General features: G+C 43.3%; 1 protein-coding gene and 1 pseudogene across 5 annotated transcripts in view; one reads left to right on the forward strand and one right to left on the reverse strand.

Annotated features, from left to right (window-relative positions):
• Positions 1-17911, forward strand: part of CEP89 (centrosomal protein 89) — a 53896-nt gene that overhangs the window by 25811 nt on the left and 10174 nt on the right. Inside the window, exon 18 of the mRNA XM_081871532.1 lies at positions 14966-15135. Coding sequence (XP_081727658.1) covers positions 14966-15135 — 170 coding nt within the window. The remainder of the gene's footprint in view (positions 1-14965; positions 15136-17911) is intronic.
• On the reverse strand, positions 3409-14959 carry LOC309346965 (E3 ubiquitin-protein ligase RNF182 pseudogene; annotated as a pseudogene). Of its 4 annotated transcripts, none has more exons than XR_014161689.1 (3): positions 14822-14959; positions 9270-9345; positions 3409-6339 (listed from the first exon to the last, which is right to left on the reverse strand). The product of XR_014161689.1 is annotated as an E3 ubiquitin-protein ligase RNF182 pseudogene (transcript). The 4 variants fall into 4 exon arrangements; XR_014161690.1 differs by lacking the exon at positions 14822-14959 and adding an exon at positions 12037-13272 and having other exon boundaries at positions 9270-11435; XR_014161688.1 differs by lacking the exon at positions 9270-9345.

A 17911-nucleotide genomic window follows, 5' to 3' on the forward strand; every position in this document is an offset into this window, starting at 1 on the left:
GAATCCTGGAGCACTACCATACTGAACCTGTTCCTTCAGATCAAAGTGCAACCCTTCCCTGAACAGGTCATCCACATAATTTCTGGACTTAAGAGCCACCCACCCAACGGCAGCACTTCTGCCTTATCAGGAGCCCTGCTGGACCAGGCCAAAGACTCACCCTGCATTAGGCTTCCCACCGTGACCAACCAGATGCTTATGGGAATCACACAAACAAGTTGAAGAGACAGTTTGCCCTTTCAGGTTGCTTTCCCCCAGTAACCTCCTTACTAAAACATTAAAAATGGCCTGAACTCATGTAATTTGAGGGATGATTAGCAGTTTTGTGATAATTTGCTAGCCAAACCCTTCAGGGAATGACCTGTTTGGTTTAAATTCTCTTCAGGGCTTCAGTTCTGCTCAGAATTAATTGTATCAACAATTATACAGATACTTTCCATGTGTGTATTTGCCAGTAGGAGGCTCATTTGGGAAGTATTTTTAGAGCATGTATCTTAAATCCCTTTCACACAGAAAATATAGATATAAATATGTCTTTTCAGTTACCAGCTTTTAAGTGGCATTGGAATAATAATTATAGGTTTTCATATTAGAACTACAACAGTTATTTTGTACTGTAGATGTTGTTGTAAAAGAATGTCAGTTTAATTTTTCTGGAACAATTACTGTAATGATAAACATCATAACCTTTTAGCATCAAACTGCGTCAAGCTGAGGCACTTTTGCCCTTTTGGTTTCACAGGCTTGTTTTGCATTCTCTTTCTTCTAGCCAGCCTTAAGATAAATATTTGATTAAAAGCAAGCACCCTGGAGTGAAATTGGCAGTTGGCCTAATTTTTGTTTCTCTCTTTTTTTAGTCTTAGAAGAAAAATGCTAGCTGAGGGTAGCTTTCCACTAATCAAAATACTGTAATTCTTCATAAATATGGATGAGCTGTTGCAACTCCTAAGTGTCTCCAGTTAAGTATTTATTTTTGAGAAAAACAGTGAAGGCCCAATCCGCTTGTGCAGTGTTGTGTACGATTACTCTGGGCATTCGTTTATAGTGGACAAGATCTGACATCCTGGGACCAGGTGACAGTTGCTGCTGCTGACGTCCTATCTGGTGTTTGCTGCAATGAAAACTGTGAAGGGAATAATGGGGATACAATATCTACTGAGGTGTGGTAGATGAGTGGAAGGGAGTGGCAGGCATTTGCAGTGCTTGGGGAGTTGCTTGGGACATATTTCTCTCCATCATACTTCATGGAGTTCATCGCAGCAGACTCATCTGCTGGATGCCTAAGGATGTGGCTGATCCTGCTGCAGCCTATCCCGAACAAAATACACTTGCCCCACATCCAATATTAAAGGCATGAACTGCATTATAAATTGCAGAATCATTTCGTTTAAAGAAAAAGGAGAATTGGTTTAATACCCTGCCTTTCAACGTTATTGAGACTGTTTCCCTAAATAAATGTCACAGAGCGAGTCGGCAGTAAATCACACTGTTCAAAGTTGGTCAACTCTTTATTAGCAAAACCACAATCTTCCCAGATTTGGCTGAGTGTCAGGCCTAATGAGCACAGTAGCTCATCCCTGGTAGGTCTTACCCCACGAATCAGTTGCCAAGACTGAAAGTCCCTGGTTTCCCCCAGCCATCTTAAGTCCAGGTCTTTTCCTGGAGAGGGCTTTCCCCAAGCAATCGGAGATGGTGCCTGTGTGTAGCTTGTCTCTCCTGCAGCTGTTTCAGCCCTCTTCTGGTTCTGGGAAATGGGGGGGGGGGGAGGGGATATTCTCTCAATAGGATGGGGACACACCCATGACTCTTTACCAACCTGACTCATCTCTGCCTCTTGGCCTCCCTCTTCTTCCTCGCCTGCTTCAGTTTCTGCATCTGATTATGGACCTCTCTCTGCCACACACTCTCTCACTAAGCCCTGTTACCTCTTTGGCTTCTGACTCCTCCTCTTTCCAGTCTTCTCCCTCATTGTTTCCCAACTACCACTCTGGCCCCAGTTTTGCTCCATAGGTTTACCTGCCTGTGTCTAGCATCGGGAGTGGGACAGATGGCATAGTCTGAGTCAACCTATGCTGCAGGCTAAGTGGGGAGGCCTGGGGCAGGCAGGGGGACTTGTTAGGTCTGGTAGCTGGAGGTTTACCTCCCCTGGCTTAACATTGTGTGTGAGCAAGGCCAAAGATGTTGTTGTAATGTGCAGTGCAGAAGAACAGTACCTGGAAACTTAACTCAGGCCTAATAATAATAATAATAATAATAATAATAATATTTTATTTATACCCCGCCCATCTGGCTGAGTTTCCCCAGCCACTCTGGGCGGCTCCCAATCGAGTGTTAAAAACAATACAGCATTAAATATTAAAAACTTCCCTAAACAGGGCTGCCTTCAGATGTCTTTTAAAGATAAGATAGCTGCTTATTTCTTTCACATCTGAAGGGAGGGCATTCCACAGGGCGGGTGCCACTACCAAGAAGGCCCTCTGTCTGAAAGCAAGACTGCATATAAAGGCCCTGTGATGCTTTCAGAAAAGGTTTATGCTTAGGAAGGGGAGGAGGAAGATCCACAGCTGTGAGATAGCCACACCTTAATTTTTGGTGATTTACAACCCAATCCCCTGTACAATTTACGCAAAAGCAAATGCCACAATGTTACGGGGGGCTTACTTTCAGGTAAGTGGCAGTATGATAAGATGGTTCATTGGCTTTGCACATGCTTTGCATGCAAGGAAATCTCTACTTCAATTCCTGGTGTCAGTAGCAGGTGGTGGGAAAGAGCATTCTCTGCCTGAAACCCTGGAGAGCTGCTGCCAGAGTAGACAGTAGTGGGCTACAGAGGCAAATATTATGGCTAGGTGTAAGGCAGTTTCCCATGTTCCCAGATGCCATAGCAATACTGTATAGATAAAGGAACTAAATGATTTAGTCCTGTGGAAAAGCTGTGTACTAAATAAATAGTTGGCTCCCTAGCAAATATTCCAGTCCCTGGGAATTTGAGTCACATAAGTACAACTTGTAATAGGATGAAGTTCAGTTCCTGTGACATATCAGTCCCATATTTCACTGTGGCAGTCCTGCTCTAAATCTAGCCTTTTGTGGGCAGCTTAGAGACTGCCTCTCCCAACACAAAGCCAGACAGGTTGGGCTTCGTGTGCCTTTGCTCCAGGAAATGAGACAGTTGGGAGGAGCCCTGAGGCTTTGGAGTGCCAGCACATGCAGTGCTCACTTGATCCCTTTGTGTCTCTTTTTGCAGAGAGGATGAAAAGCATTCTCCTTCCTCCTGTCCTTTGGGCAGCTACACTTACAGGTGTTCAGCCTGCACCAGCTGGAAGCCTCTTGAACATTTAAAATTCAATTGGGACTTTGGTCCTTCTTTCTCTACCAGCACAAGGCAGCTTACAGCATGAAGTAGTCCAGCTAAAAACAACATTATGCTCTTGCTGCTGTGTTGTTATGGTTTCACTGTTTTATTAAATTATCTGTTGCTGCAGAACTGTCGAGTTTTTATTGTTTTCTAATGTTTGCAGTATATTAAACTGCCTTGAGCTGAGAAGTCAGGAAAACCTTTAAAAAAGTTAGCTTTTATCCAAGGTGTGAAAGAGGAAGCTATTTTATTGTGATCATGGCTGGCTCATTTGTTTTTGCTTATATTAGTGCCCCCAAATCCTTAGGGGTATTTTATTTGGCATATACACAAGCCTAAGGGCCACATTTTTTGCGGCCAGCCTTCCAAGTTATGGGCAGGGCCAGAGTTAAAAGTGGGCAGATTATTTGTTTGACAAAATAGTGGTCTCTAACTTAATGACCGGCTATGATTATTTCTTGGCTAAAAGCCTATTTGCTACCAAGTACATACCACATTGCCTAATGCAGTCCTTACATATGCCAGGCATTGGTCAATCCAGTAGCATACCTGCACCTCTGTTCTGTGGAGAAAGGAGCATCTTGGGATGGTAGATATGAATGAGGTTGTGAGCCTTATGGAAGTCATAGATCCAGCAGGTCCTGTCCTGGAGGTTTTGAGGAGGCTGGGATAGTGGTAGAGAAACTTGGTAGTACAGTAACTGTTCGGCCCAAATAACAAGTGCACAGTTTCAGGAGGCCCAGTGCTGGTGTTTGCTGTTTCCTTATCCCATCCTTTACAAAGCCCCCAGGCCACAGCTAGCTGTGTCTTTCTCCCATAAAGCCAGCAACATGCTGACTTCTGTTGACAGCCCTGAGCAGCAGCTTGCACCCACCCAGATCTTGCATGCATTTCCATCAGGAGAAACCTGTGTGCTTCAGCAGACCCTAGTCTGGAGTCCCCAGCTAAGAGTCTCCCGTGGTCCCTTCACAGGCTGCTGGTTTAGGAAGGAGGCATTCCAGATGTACACAGCTCCTGGGGGCCAGATTAAGTTGCTGGTAGCATTGGGACCTTGGGTCTAAAGCTTGCCCTCCAACTGCTGAATCATGCCCACCGATCTTAGTGGAGGTTACTTTCACATAAAATAAGTAACAGGCTGCTAGTACCAAAGACCAAAAGCTTGACATTGCCTTAATTAGGAAAGCTTTCCTCAAGAGTTTCACTCAGAAAATAAAGCATAATTCATGACCTGTACCGGTAATTACAATGGCTTAAAAAATGTAACAGTATGTTCTAGCAGAAAAGTTGCCAAATCTCTGTTTAAAGTAAAGGAACATTATTCCAGAACAGGAGAATCCATGCAATAAAACAGATCTCATTTCAGACCATCCCAGCTTCATAGCCTTTTATATAAGTATACATACCCTAGTTCCATCATTTTTGATTTGGCATCCCTGTCTCAAAATACACAAATTCTAGACAGGTTGAAGAATAGATTGGCAATACCATTTCACCTAGTCTGTTCAAGAACAGATTTGCATTTTTATTTCATCCTAGCTACAGGATCATCTAGTTTGGCAGGGGAGATAGCGTGATAGTGCCAGTCCTTTCTCAGTCCTGCTATTCTCCTTCACTTTCCTCTTCCTCCGCTTCCTTTCCATTGTTGAAGCCCTTGTCAAAGCAGAACAAGAAGCAAGGCCATATCTCTCCTTCCAAATGCTGCCCCCTCTTTCATAAGCCAAATTTAGTCTCCAGTCTCTGAGGAAGCAAAAAAGAAATACCTTCCTCTCTTTTCCCTCAAAAGCTGGACTTTTGGGGTGGAAAAAGTGCTGGGGGTGGAATACTCTTTTGCCTCCACAACCTCTAGGAGGTGTAGGGAGGGACACTATTCTCCTGGGGGCCTCTCAGTGATGCTTGGCCCTGTCAGGATTGTGGACATTGCGATGGAAGCTAAATAGCCTCTAGTGAGATAAAGAATTTTGCCTTCTATCAGATGTATCCCTTATGGGATCCTACAACTTTGCCCTGGAGAACTCTGTCAAAACCCTTAACCCCTCTGGGTTTTGTTCGTTGGTCACACTAAAGTATGGCTACCTGTTGGGAGAGTGGGATGAAATGTTAGGAACATCTAAATATAGATGTCTTATTTTTGGCTACTGATATTTTTTTTAAAAAAAGAAAAAATCCATAGTAGGCTTTAAATAGCCTATACATTTGAAGGTCTGTAGTGCCAGTATCCAAAATTCAGTTTTAAAAAATGTTAGTTTCTAGAGGAACAGTCACACATTCCTTGGCAAAGGCATTGACAGAAACCATACACAAGACACACAGTTAGACTGGATGGCACGAGACTGACACAGACAATTCCAAGGGTCACTTTCTGAATCACCAATAAATAGATTCCAAGTGGCAAAGAACCAAAATAGAAAAATCCAAGCAGCCACACCAGTATTCTGGGGACATGGTTACAGAGCTTAGAGAAAAGATCTTGATCCAGGTGGCTGTGAGAGTTCACAGATGCCGAGTCAAGGCTGTGATCTGTGTAGTAATCCGAGAGGGTGTTCTGGCTTGGCGTCCTTGTGGAGTCTCTCTGTACTTCCATGATGGTAATCACCAAACAATTTGATGACCCATGAGAAGGACTGGAGGAAGCCAGGTTCTTTGGCGTCAAGACAACTTCTTTGCAGTCCGAGCTCCATGCTGTTTTGTCTTTTGTCATGAGTTTGGACATGATATTTGCGTCGTCAGGAAGGCCCTCCACTTCCTCTTCCTGCAGCTCTGTCTTGTGGCGGCAGAAGGGGCAGCAAATGCAATGGGAGCCATCTCCCACGTGGAGGATTTTTGTCAGGCATTTCGCACACACTCTGTGAAGGCAGTCCAAGATTTTGGGTTTGCGGCTCTGGACGTTAAACCTCTGGTAACAGATTTTGCATTCCAGCTCATCGTTTGGTACTTTTTCTTCTCCCTCTGTTTGAGAATGATTCATCTTTAAATTAGGCAGGCTGTAACAGATAATAGCAGTGAGTTTCAACTTTAAATTATGCCCTTTTGGTAGTTGTTCCTAGAGCAGCCTTTCCCAACCTGGTCAAAAACTCCCATCATCCCCAACATTTGACCATGTTGGCTGGAGTTATTGGGACCTGTAGTCCAAACCATTTTGAGGGCATCAGGTTGGGGAAGCCTATCCTAGAGTATATTCTTTACCGACAGAAAGAAGCAAATACGGTAACAAGTTAAAACTGGTAGCAGTAGTTAAATGCAATTACCTCTTCTGATTAGAAGTCTCTGGTTTTCAGTTTCGTATAATTTCCCCAAATATCCACTGAATCTGTTTTGTTTTGTTTTGTTTTCCATCCTACTTTCCATCCTAGAGGGAATTGCTTCACCACCCCACAGACTGTAGAATGTATTAGACATTTTCTTGAATATCTGAACAGAACTACCTCAAATAGTTAAATTGAGGGAGCCCAATATTACCCATTGAGCTTTGGGGTCTTATAGGATTTGAACCCATGTGTCTGCATTCCAAGTGAAGTACTCTGTCTACTGCATCATGCCATCTTCCCCATCAGGGCCTAGATATGATTCCAAGGCCTGGGGCAAGTATACCCAGCAGCCCCCATTCCTCTGCTCTAAATTTACTGCCCCTCTCGAAGATTAGTTCTCCCTCTTCCCCTTCTCTAATTCCTTTTCTGAACTGCCTTTGGATGGCACCTGTGGGAAAAAGTGTCTGCACTACACTCAGATCCTGTGTGCTATTGGGAGTAAGTCTCATTAAATTCAGTAGTGCTTCTGTGCAAACTTACATATGGTTGATCTGTTAACATTAAGGAGCAATTACTCATCTGGAATATTTAGTTACTGCAGCTTATCAACATGGGAAAAAAGCAAGTTGGCTGGAAAACGTTTGGCTTTCAGTTGAGGATGTAACTCAGAAACTTGTATAACAGTTGCTACAACCAACCCTGACAAGCATTTAGAGTTTTATTTGCATTGGAGACGAATCTTCTTATCATGCACAGATGCTCTTGTAATGTTGCACTCTGTTTCTGAGCTTACAGAGGGAGGGAAACTTAATAGTAGCTCATTTGGTGGTGCTGTGCATTTGAAATTACTCAGCAAAGGTACAGTATTACTTAACCTTTAGGGGGAAAACAACACCATTGAATATAGGTTTCCCATGGCATTTCTTTGATTAATAAGAATGTGTGGTTGTGAAATTCTTAAGGATTTGATGGGTAAATAAGTGTGACAGTACATTTCACAGTTTTGTCTGTTTTGCCTGAAAAGAGGATTTGTTTCTGTTCACATTTCGTAATAAGCAAAGCTGGCTCAGTCTTGGCTCATCACCCTCACGTTGCCATGCAGCAGTGATGGAATTTTAATGGGAACAGGCAAGGACAACACCAACAATAACAACAACGGCATTTTTATTAGGAGACAGTTTCATTTGCATCTTTATCTTAACCATCAAGTCTGCTAAATGGTCTCTGTCTCGGTTTCTGACTTATTCTGTGGTGGGTCCACCCTGCACACTCTTTCACAAACATGGTGGAGCAGAGCAGGCTCTAACACTAGAAAGAGAAGAAGTATCTGAAGAAGTGTGCATGCACACGAAAGCTCATACCAAGAACTGACTTAGTTGGTCTTTAAGGTGCTACTGGAAGGAATTTGTTTTGTTTTGACTAGAAAGAGAGAGTGTGCATTTGCACGTGATTCTTCCAAAAAATAGTTATGATAGCAGCATGTCCAAACACAATTTCTCTTTAACCATTGCTCCTTGGAAAGCATTCATAAGAGTGTAAATAGCAGGCATTAAGTTCCTCAGTTACCAAATTCTCTCTGTCTGCTGTGAAATACTTTCACATATTCACCTGGATGGCGGGTGGGAATGCTTTTTAAGTAGATTGAATTCCATGTCAACAAAGTAAGCAGTTAATTAGGTAAAATATTTGTTTTCAGTCTCTCTTTCCCTCAGGGACTCCCCAAGGAGGCCTTCAACAATATTAAAACACATTGTTTAGTGGTTGTGGTGGTTGCTACTGCTGAGCTTTACAAAAAAGCCCAGACCAAATATTCATAGAATCATAGAGTTGGAAGAGACCACAAGGGCCATCGAGTCCAACCCCCTGCCAAGCAGGAAACACCATCAGAGCACTCCTGACATATGGTTGTCAAGCCTCTGCTTAAAGACCTCCAAAGAAGGAGACTCCACCACACTCCTTGGCAGCGAATTCCACTGTTGAACAGCTCTTACTGTCAGGAAGTTCTTCCTAATGTTTAGGTGGAATCTTCTTTCTTGTAGTTTGGAACCATTGCTCCGTGTCCGCTTCTCTGGAGCAGCAGAAAACAACCTTTCTCCCTCCTCTATGTGACATCCTTTTATATATTTGAACATGGCTATCATATCACCCCTTAACCTCCTCTTTATCACCCCTTAACCTCCTCTTAACCTCCTCCTATTCAAGAAGACAGAGAACAGGAAAGTAATCTCATCATATGAAAGATAACCAACAAACATCTCAGAATGTTATTCCATTATTGCTTAACTCAAGAGCACCCTGAAAATAACAAGTTTTTCATTGGAAGTTGAAAAATAAGCCGTCATAGAATTGTAGGGTTGGCCTAAGCTGACTCCCTCCAATGTAGGAACTGCGATGAAGAAGACAAGTTGACTTCTTTCAAAACCAGCCCCCCCCCCATCTTGGTTTGTGTGATCAGCTGCCAGGTCTTGTCCATAATAATAGGGCATAGCTAGGGTACTAGCCTAAATTACTCAAAAGTCTCCATGGCCACCATCACACTTTGGCATACGGCAGCTCTTCCAAGCTACAAACCTGATCCTTAACTGGGTTGGGGTGGGGTTGCAACTCCATCCAAATTAGGCACTGCACTTAATCCTAGATCAGCTCTTCTCCCATCTCTGTCTTACCTGGATTAATTTCAGTTTGCTCACCTACATCCAATTCATCGCTGATTTCAGGTACTGGGTCAGAACCTCAGCCACCCTGGGTTTAGATGGAAAGGAAAGAGAATTGTGCGACACTAGCATACTGACAGTATCCTCCTCCTCTCTGGACAACCTCACCCAGTGATTCATGTTGACGCCAAATAGCATAGGAGACTCTTGCAGTCACCCACAAGTTAGAGACCAATGGGTGGAGCAGTAGTCTCCCAGCACTGCCTTCTGAGATTGGCCCTTCAGGAACAATTCAAACCACTGCAGTTAGATGTCCCATCCCAGCAAGACAGCTCCAGAAGGATGCTATGATGGGTGATGTTGAACACTGCTGATTAAGAGAGCTGGACTTCCCTGTCCACCTTCTGGTGTGGGTCTTCTGTTAGACCAACCAAGACCAGGCCAAAAAAACAGACTGAAATGCTTCTAGATAAGTAATATGCTAGAGCTGGGCCACCTCTGCTCACTGAAGCCCCCGACCTAAATCAGGTATGCTCAGGAATTATTCCCCTATTCCTCCCAACAAATATTCTCTCTCACCCACTCCCTCTCTGACCCTTGTGCATGCTCTAATTCATTTTGTCCCTTTCCTGTTGCAGACATGAAACATGAAAGGAACAGACAGCCGTCGCAAGCAGACGAAATGTTCAGGTTGACAAACCTGCCTCTGTTAATTATAACAAGAGGGTTTTTTGTTTTGTTCTTTTAAAGCGATGTCATAAGACATTCCTTGGAGAGGCACGGAGGAGTAGTGGGGGAAATGGCAGGAGAGTTTAGGAAAATGTTTTCTTCGTTACTTAGAAAAAGTCTGATGTGTTGCCTGAAAAGACCTTTTGAACTGGGGGCAAGGCCAGTGGTGCATTTAAACAGCCCCATACCTAGTTCATTACATCCTCCTCACAGTGTTGGGCAGGGGAAGGCACCATTTCCAGGGACAAGCGTAAACCAGTCTAGCAACATCTACAAGTACCGTCTTGTGTTTAATACTACCTTGTGTAGTATACTGCTTGGACGGTCATTTTCCAAAATGCATTGCAGGGGGAGTTGAATTAGATGACCCTTTGGGACCCTTCCAACTCTGAAACTCTGTGAGTTTCATGCTGAACTTAAAAGCAATGACAGTTCATAGACATGGTGCTCTTCACAGTAGCAGTGACTTGCTTGGCGCTGTTGTGTTTATTGACACACATTTTTAGTGCTTTCCTTGGTTTTATGTAAGCCTCCCTAGGAGACTTATCGGCTGAAGAGCAGTTTAAAAACATGGAAGAAATCAGAGTGGCATCCTGAGGGTGTGATGCACTGGAAGAAGCAACAAGCATGAGGAATGTGCTGAGCCCTTTACCTACCTGCTACTTTTCCTTTATGACTATAGCCCCCAACACAGATGCACATGTGCACACACACACACACACACACACACACCACACAGAGTACCAAATGCAAAGTTCTTATCAGAGATCTCCTGGATTTAAACTGGGAACCACAAGGTATGTTCATACCCCAAAGTCCTCATCAGGCACAAAAGGCAACAGAGCTATGCAGCATCAGCCTCTGAGATTGGCAAGCAGTATCAAGACCGAGGGTCTGGATTGAGTAGAACTAGTCTATCCCATCTTGTTCTATTCAGAGTAGACCCATTGAAATGAATGGCACTAAGTCATGCTGCCTGAAATGCTAGGAACCTGGCCTTTCTCCCCTGCCATGTACCACCATCATATTTGGACTTTGGGTTCCTTGACTGCAGGCTATACCCCTCAGATCTAGATTTGGATGTGGGAGGTGTGCCTTGCTGAATGGTCAAGAAGATGCCACGGTGACCTCTCGATTAAATTGCTGCAGTATGCTCTGTGACACTTTCTTGAAGACTTTCCATAAACTTCAGGTGGTCCGAAATGCAGCAGCCGGAATACCTTCCAAGACTGAGGTCTCATACTACACTAGTCTTGAAACAACTGCATTTATCACCAGTCAGTTTCCAGACACAATTCAGACTGCAGGTATTGACCTTTTAAAGTCTTCTGCTGTCATGTTCCTAATTATCTGAAAGAAGAATGCCTTCTCCCTTATCTTCCAGTCCCCTTTGTGTTCAGATTGTCAGAAGAGACCATCTCCATTTCTAATACCTTCCTCCGATAATCCCTTCCCCAGGGACAAATTGCCTACACTTGAGCAATCTTAACACAGAGAAAACAAAATGAACCTGTCTGTAATTATAGTTAGCAAGTTATGTTGTTGCTCAGTGAATTTAGTATTTTAAAAGGAACAGAAGACGTCTTTTTTGGGAAGCTCTGGATGTTCCCTTTCTTCTATACCACTCATGAAGAGCAAATAATCCACTTCACTGGTAAAAGCATCAAAGATGTTGTGGCACCTTGAAGACCAATAGGATTGCTTTTTTCATATATATATTTAGTATTATTCATTTGGTATATTGTTAGCCACTTTGAACACCATTGCAGCAAAGTAGCATACCAATCAAGGTGGTGGCGCTAGATTCTACTCAATGGAAAATTATTCCATTAAAAATGGATTAGTCTCTTACCTGCTTTTGCTACTACTGATTAATATGGCAACCTCTCTTTGAAGTTTGCATGTCACTGCTTGTAGCTTTTTCTTTTCATTGTTTCCAAGTTTTGCTCTTATGTGGGAAATGGCCAGGTACAATTTCATTTATATTTCTGGTTTTGAGGATTTTAGGCAGCTGCTTGTGTCTAGGTGATAAAATGGAGCATGATTCAACCTCCCACCTGTCTCCCAATATAACAGGTTTCCATTAGGGAGTGCCATCCTGCTTTCACTTGTGATGCACCTTTCAATTCTGTGAAGGTCTAGGTATATTTGCCAAGCTTGACAGTTGAAAGTGGGTCTGGGGGGAGGAACCCAGGCAACCACCTGTTCCAGAGGTATGATTGAAGTAGTTCCCCTGTTCAGAATTTTGTGCTTTGGAGTTCTCCAGTTGTACACACAGTTTTAGACAAAACTCCCCATGCTTATCCATTTTCCCCCTTTAAAAGTTCTAGAGCTGTTGCTGCTTTATAAAGACAACATAACTGAAGGGGATGGAAGACTCCAAAGAGCCTCAGCCTAGGGAGCACTTTGAAGAAAGTGGGATCCCTATTTATATAAATGCATCAATATTTAAAATGTCAAGACTATATGTAGATGTAGTAAAAATGGCTGCATTCCTTGTTTTCTTCAGTTCCATTCTCGCCTGCAAGAGAAACCTAAGCAAAGAGATAAAAGCTTTGTTCTGTTTCATAGAATTTTACATTGGGAAGGGGAGATCAGTTACCTATAGGATTACCTACAGCGTGGTGTAGTGGTTAGAGTGTTGAACTAGGACATGGAAGATGAGGGTTCAAATCCCCACTCATCCATGAATTTTATTGTGTTGTTCTGGCCACTGCCTCTTAGCTTAACCTACCTCACAGGATTGTAGCAATGGTAAAATGGGGAAGGGGGGAAACCACTTCAGGTCCTTGAAGCAAAAGCAAGATATAAATGTAATGATAATAGGAATAAACAAATTATATGGACGGGAATCATTTTGCAGTAGAACACATAGCAAATATATAGGGTTTTACCAGTTCCCTTGAGGAAAGATTGGAAGTGAAATTTGCTGGACTGGATAAACTATATTTTAGTGTACCTTTCGGGTTCTTCTCTCTTTTTATTTCTTCATTAGTGCCTTTTCTCCCCCCGCCCTTTATACCATTAAAAGAAAAGAAAAAATTCACAGCTGTCAAACCATATTATACACTTCAAAGAAGCAAACTGACATAGTGTAAGATTGGCAGCCGATAAAGTAATAAAGAAAGAAAACACACTAAAAAAACCCAAACCAATAAAACAATACAACTGCAGTGTAAACTATAACCAAAACATATCCATCGGGCAGGTAAGTTTGTTGTTTATTGCATTCAGAATGGATGAGTTTAAAATAAATGGAAGAATTTATATGTAAAAATTCAAACTTTTTTTTCCCCCCCTATTTTAGATACATCCTATGAAAAGGAAAGGGTTGTTCTTTATATAAAGTGTGGCACACTGGTTCAGAGTCACAACCTGATTTCCAAATGTTTACTGCCATTAAGTAAGAACACAGGGAGCTGTCAGTTACCAGGCCCTGCTTCTCACCTATCTAGTCCAGTACGGCCTACTCTGACTGGCAACAACTCTCTAGAGTCTCAGGCAGAAGCCTTTTCTACTACCTGCTTCCTGTGTTTTGAAACTGGGGGGTCCAGAGCTTGAACCTGAGACCTCCTGCAGATACAGTGCATGTGCTCTACCCCTGAGCTGTGGTCCCTCCTATAAAGTTCAGTCTTCCTAAAATCTCAGGTGACAGTTTTCTGAGTTCATCCGACAGGCAAGCACCCAGTGCTCAACTCTGCAGGACAGCCAATGTCCCTTCAGGTGCTGTTGGACTCCAAATCCCATCAGTCCCATCAACGTGGCTAGTCAGGGATGGTGGGAGTTGTAGTACAGCAACATCTGGAGACAACAAGTTGGGTTCCTCTGCAGTACTGCACCCTGTTTGTGCTAAACCATTATCTTTAACACAAGAAGAAAAGCTTCCATATACCATTTCCATCCATTTAAATATTGATGCAATTGAACATGCTTGAATTTTTATAGGATGGACTCCTACATCACCCTAGCTTAATTCTTTCCCTGGGCAACTTGTTTTCCTTTTAATTCCTGCTCTACTTTTAGACATGACTATTAGTACAAAGACTTGAATTGGAAACGGTGCTTTTCCAAGTCTGCTGGATAAATTTTCAGACCATGAAGACCTGAGGCAAGGGTGTAGTTTTGATCTTCACACTAATAAATCTGAAATTGGCTAGCATTAACATCAGGCTTGTCCAGAAGAAAAGGTTAAAGTATCAACAAAGCTGAGACCTTTTACATATAGGCGGATAAGAGGTTTCATGTAAAGTAATAATCAGAATGAAACTTTTTATCTAAGATGAAATATTTTTTCCTCCTTCATGTTCACTTAGCATTGCTTTTTGCATTCTTAGCCATTTTGTGATTCAGAAGTAAAATTCACTGTTTCAAAAAATAACTAATGCTTTCTAAATAATTCCTTGCTTTTCTAAACAATGCATTTTCTCAGCAAAAGCAGGGAGAAACGTGTTGCATTCCAGTGCTTCAGTGAAAGGATACACAGGTTCAAGGCACCCAAAGCAATTATAAGGCAGCTGAGTTGTTTTTCCAAAATGAAAGGATTAATGAACATACATGCCACCCAGTAGTATCTCTTCCCAGCCTTACAGTGATACGTTGACAATTAAAACCAAATTATTAAACTTGTCTATAAGCAACATGTGCTTGAAGTCCAACTTGGCTTCCTGATGAGTCAAACACATTTGGATTTAAGACCTGTTTTATAAAGACCTTTCTCCAAAGGGAGGCATTAAAATAGCACAGTAGACCTATGCAGTGACACCTTTTGCTGTATGCTGTAGAAAGTGCATGCAGTAGAAATGCTTGAAGGAAGGACCAGGTCATTTCCAACCTACCCGATTTGTTCTTTGAACAAAGCACCCCTGGTTTCAGGATGAAGCCCCTGTGGGAGAAAACCATCTTCCCGCCAGTTGAGTTCCCGTCAGCTGGCTTGCAACCCCGGTGCTGATTCTAACTGGGCTCTGCTCCAACTCTCACAGGTGTATAAAAAGACGGCTGCCGGAAAGCTCGGAGACATCAGCCTCAAAGCATCGGAGCAAGAGAAGGAATTTGCTGGGAAGGCTGCTCAGTACCAGCGTGAGATGAGGCACCTCCAGCGGCTGCTGCAAGAGAAGCAGGAAAGCCTCGACGAAGCGCTGCAGCAGAAAAGGTAAGGCAGCCAAAGCCTTAAACCCATTAGCCCCGACTGGTAAAGGACCAGGACATGCTCTGCCTAAGAGCCCCCTCTGGCGTGCTCTGTCTGTATTCACTTCCCTGCTGAGCTGCTGGGTTGAAAATCTCCTCCTCTCAACTGACTCTGTCAGCTCTCCCATCCCCCTCTCCCTCCTTCTCCCTCTCTGAGCCCCCCCCCCCCCACCTACAAATCCTTGAAGGAAATCGTTGCCTGCTAGCTCCGACAGCCAACCTTAAAAATCCTCCTGGCATCTGTACTGCCTTTTGCTGAAGGAAAGCAAACACGCAGAAGCTATTGGCTTGAATTGAGCTTTCAATAATTCTCTCCAAAGTGAATCACTGGTCACATGCTCATTGATTTAATAACGTCTTCCAGCGAGGACTGATGAAGTCCCAGGCTGACATTTTTTCTGACAGACAGGAAATGAGGGCAGTCAGTTAAGAGCACTTGGCAAAATGAATATTTCGTGGATCTGGAGGTTTCTAATCACAAAAAAGGGGGAATAAACAGTTGAATAGGTCTTGGCTGGAAGATGATTCTCCGTGTTGAGAGAACCTATATGGAGTACTGCTTCTTACTTCTCGTGTTAGTGATGGGAAGGCTTCAGAAATGGTTCCTTGTACCAGCACTGAAACAACACAGGAGACAGATAATTAGGCAGTTATTTTGCAGATCATCTCAGCCATTGTGAGATAAAATAATCCAGCCTGGAACTCAAGCTGTATGCCATCTGTGTCAGTTATCAACTCCCAGTAGTGGATAAGTAGTGTGGTCAGAAAACTTCTGATTTTTTTTCGGCAAAGTGTGTATGTGCTCTCTGTGCATAGTCCCCGTGCTGCAGTAACTTTTGCATCAATTCACACGCGACATGTCTTAGGGCACCTCTAGATTACAGAAAGCTTGGATGGAGGTTATACAACTCTCTTTACTGAGCACTCATCCTCATTTGTTTCTTTAGAGGACATAGGACTCCCCATCAATTGGTTGTTAACTATCACTTTCCTTGCTGTTAAAAAGTCTTCTTTTTTTAAGTGGGTTTGTTGTGCAGCTAAATTTGCCATTGTGCAATTGAGTTCTATCTGCAAAAGCCTGCTTCTGAACAGGGCTTGGATCTGGTGTAACTTTACAGCAGCTTCTTGGGCACAGGATTGCTTCTGTGGGCAGGAAATCCACACGGCATCCTCCAACAAGCTGTCTATTTAGAAAGGGTGCAAGGAAAACTTCCTCTTGGGAATAACTTCCAGGCTGACCGTGCTTCTTCTTTTGCTTTAAAAAACATTTCCTTTTAATAATGACCTAAGCCACTTTAGGAGTCCCTTTGAAGGCTGAAAGGTAGCATATAAATTATTGAATAAATGTGTTTTGTAAGCACCAGCTTAGCATCAAACAATGCTACGGGACCAGATACTCTAACCTGGGACTGCTTGCATATCTGGAGAGCTAAAGGTGTGGTGAATACAGCCAGGTTTCCCTGTGGTTCAGATGTGTGGAAGGGAAGGTCCTGCTGCCGCCACGTTCCAAACCATACTTTTGATCTAACATAAACTTTCTATTGTGCATATAGCCTGTGTTGCTTCATACAGCTTGACAATATGTATGTATCTAGGAGGGGAGAACACCTGTCCACCAGTGTGAGAGGCAGTGTGGTATAGCAGTTAGAGTGCTGGACCTGGGAGGGTTCAAATCCCCCACTTGGCCATGAAGCCTTGGGGCCAGTCCTTGCCTCTCAGCCTCCCATTGTTGTTATGAGGATAAAGGGAAGGAGGGGGAAATTTTGTATACCACCTTGAGCTCCTTGGTCTAAAGGTGGGGTATAATTGTAAATAATAGTCTCTAGTCCTGGCACTCCCCAACATGTCACCCCCTTAGAGCAGTGTTAGACATGTCAACCCCTTAGAACCATTTCTCTTCTCTTACCTGTCACACCCACCTGCCCACCCCTCACGCTTCCCACCTCAAACAACAAAGGCTATTAATATACTAGTCCAAGTTTTATGAAGCACTGCCATCACAATGGGTTGTATCCAGTATTCGTTCTGCTCAGAGGAGACGCATTGAAATGAATGGACACGACTCACTTGGGTCCCTTTACTTCAGTGGGGCTGCTTTTAGTCAGTTGGATACAACTCCATAAAGCTAAAATAATTGCCCACACTTTGATTTAGCAGTCTACTACGGCAGAGTTAAATGCAGTTGTGGGAAGTAGTTCTAAACAGCAGCACTTTGTCCCTTGTTATTGTCACCAACAGCAGCAGAGTTGCTGAGTGTTTTGCAGCTGGTTGCCAAGTCTTAGAATCATTGAATCGTATAATTGTAGAGTTGGGAAGAGACCCCGAGGGCCATCTAGTCCAACCCCCTGCAATGCAGGTATCTCAGCTAAATCATACATGACAGGTGGCCATCCAACCTCTGCTTAAAAACCTCCAAGGAAGGAGAGTCCACCCCCCGAGGGAGTCTGTCGAACAGCTCCTACTGTCAGAAAGTTTTTACTGACATTCTGGAAGATGAGCAGTGCTTGTAGCTGGTGAAAGGCAAATGCAGCTTTTGCCTTGCCCTCAAAGAGATGCTTTCCTGCTGTGATGTCTCTCTTATTCTAGGTCAGTTTTAACAAACATCTGGATTGGATGGGACAGATGTATAGCTGGGTTAATCATTCTGGCCAGTGACCATGGGACGTCAGCTTAGCTATGCAGACAAGCAATGTTACAGTTCAGGAAGCTAAAATGTTTTGCATATGTTTTCCCTACTCTTC

The sequence above is a fragment of the Podarcis erhardii genome (genome assembly GCF_964252035.2).
Source record: "Podarcis erhardii genome assembly, chromosome: 7".
NCBI classification, from domain to species: domain Eukaryota; kingdom Metazoa; phylum Chordata; class Lepidosauria; order Squamata; family Lacertidae; genus Podarcis; species Podarcis erhardii.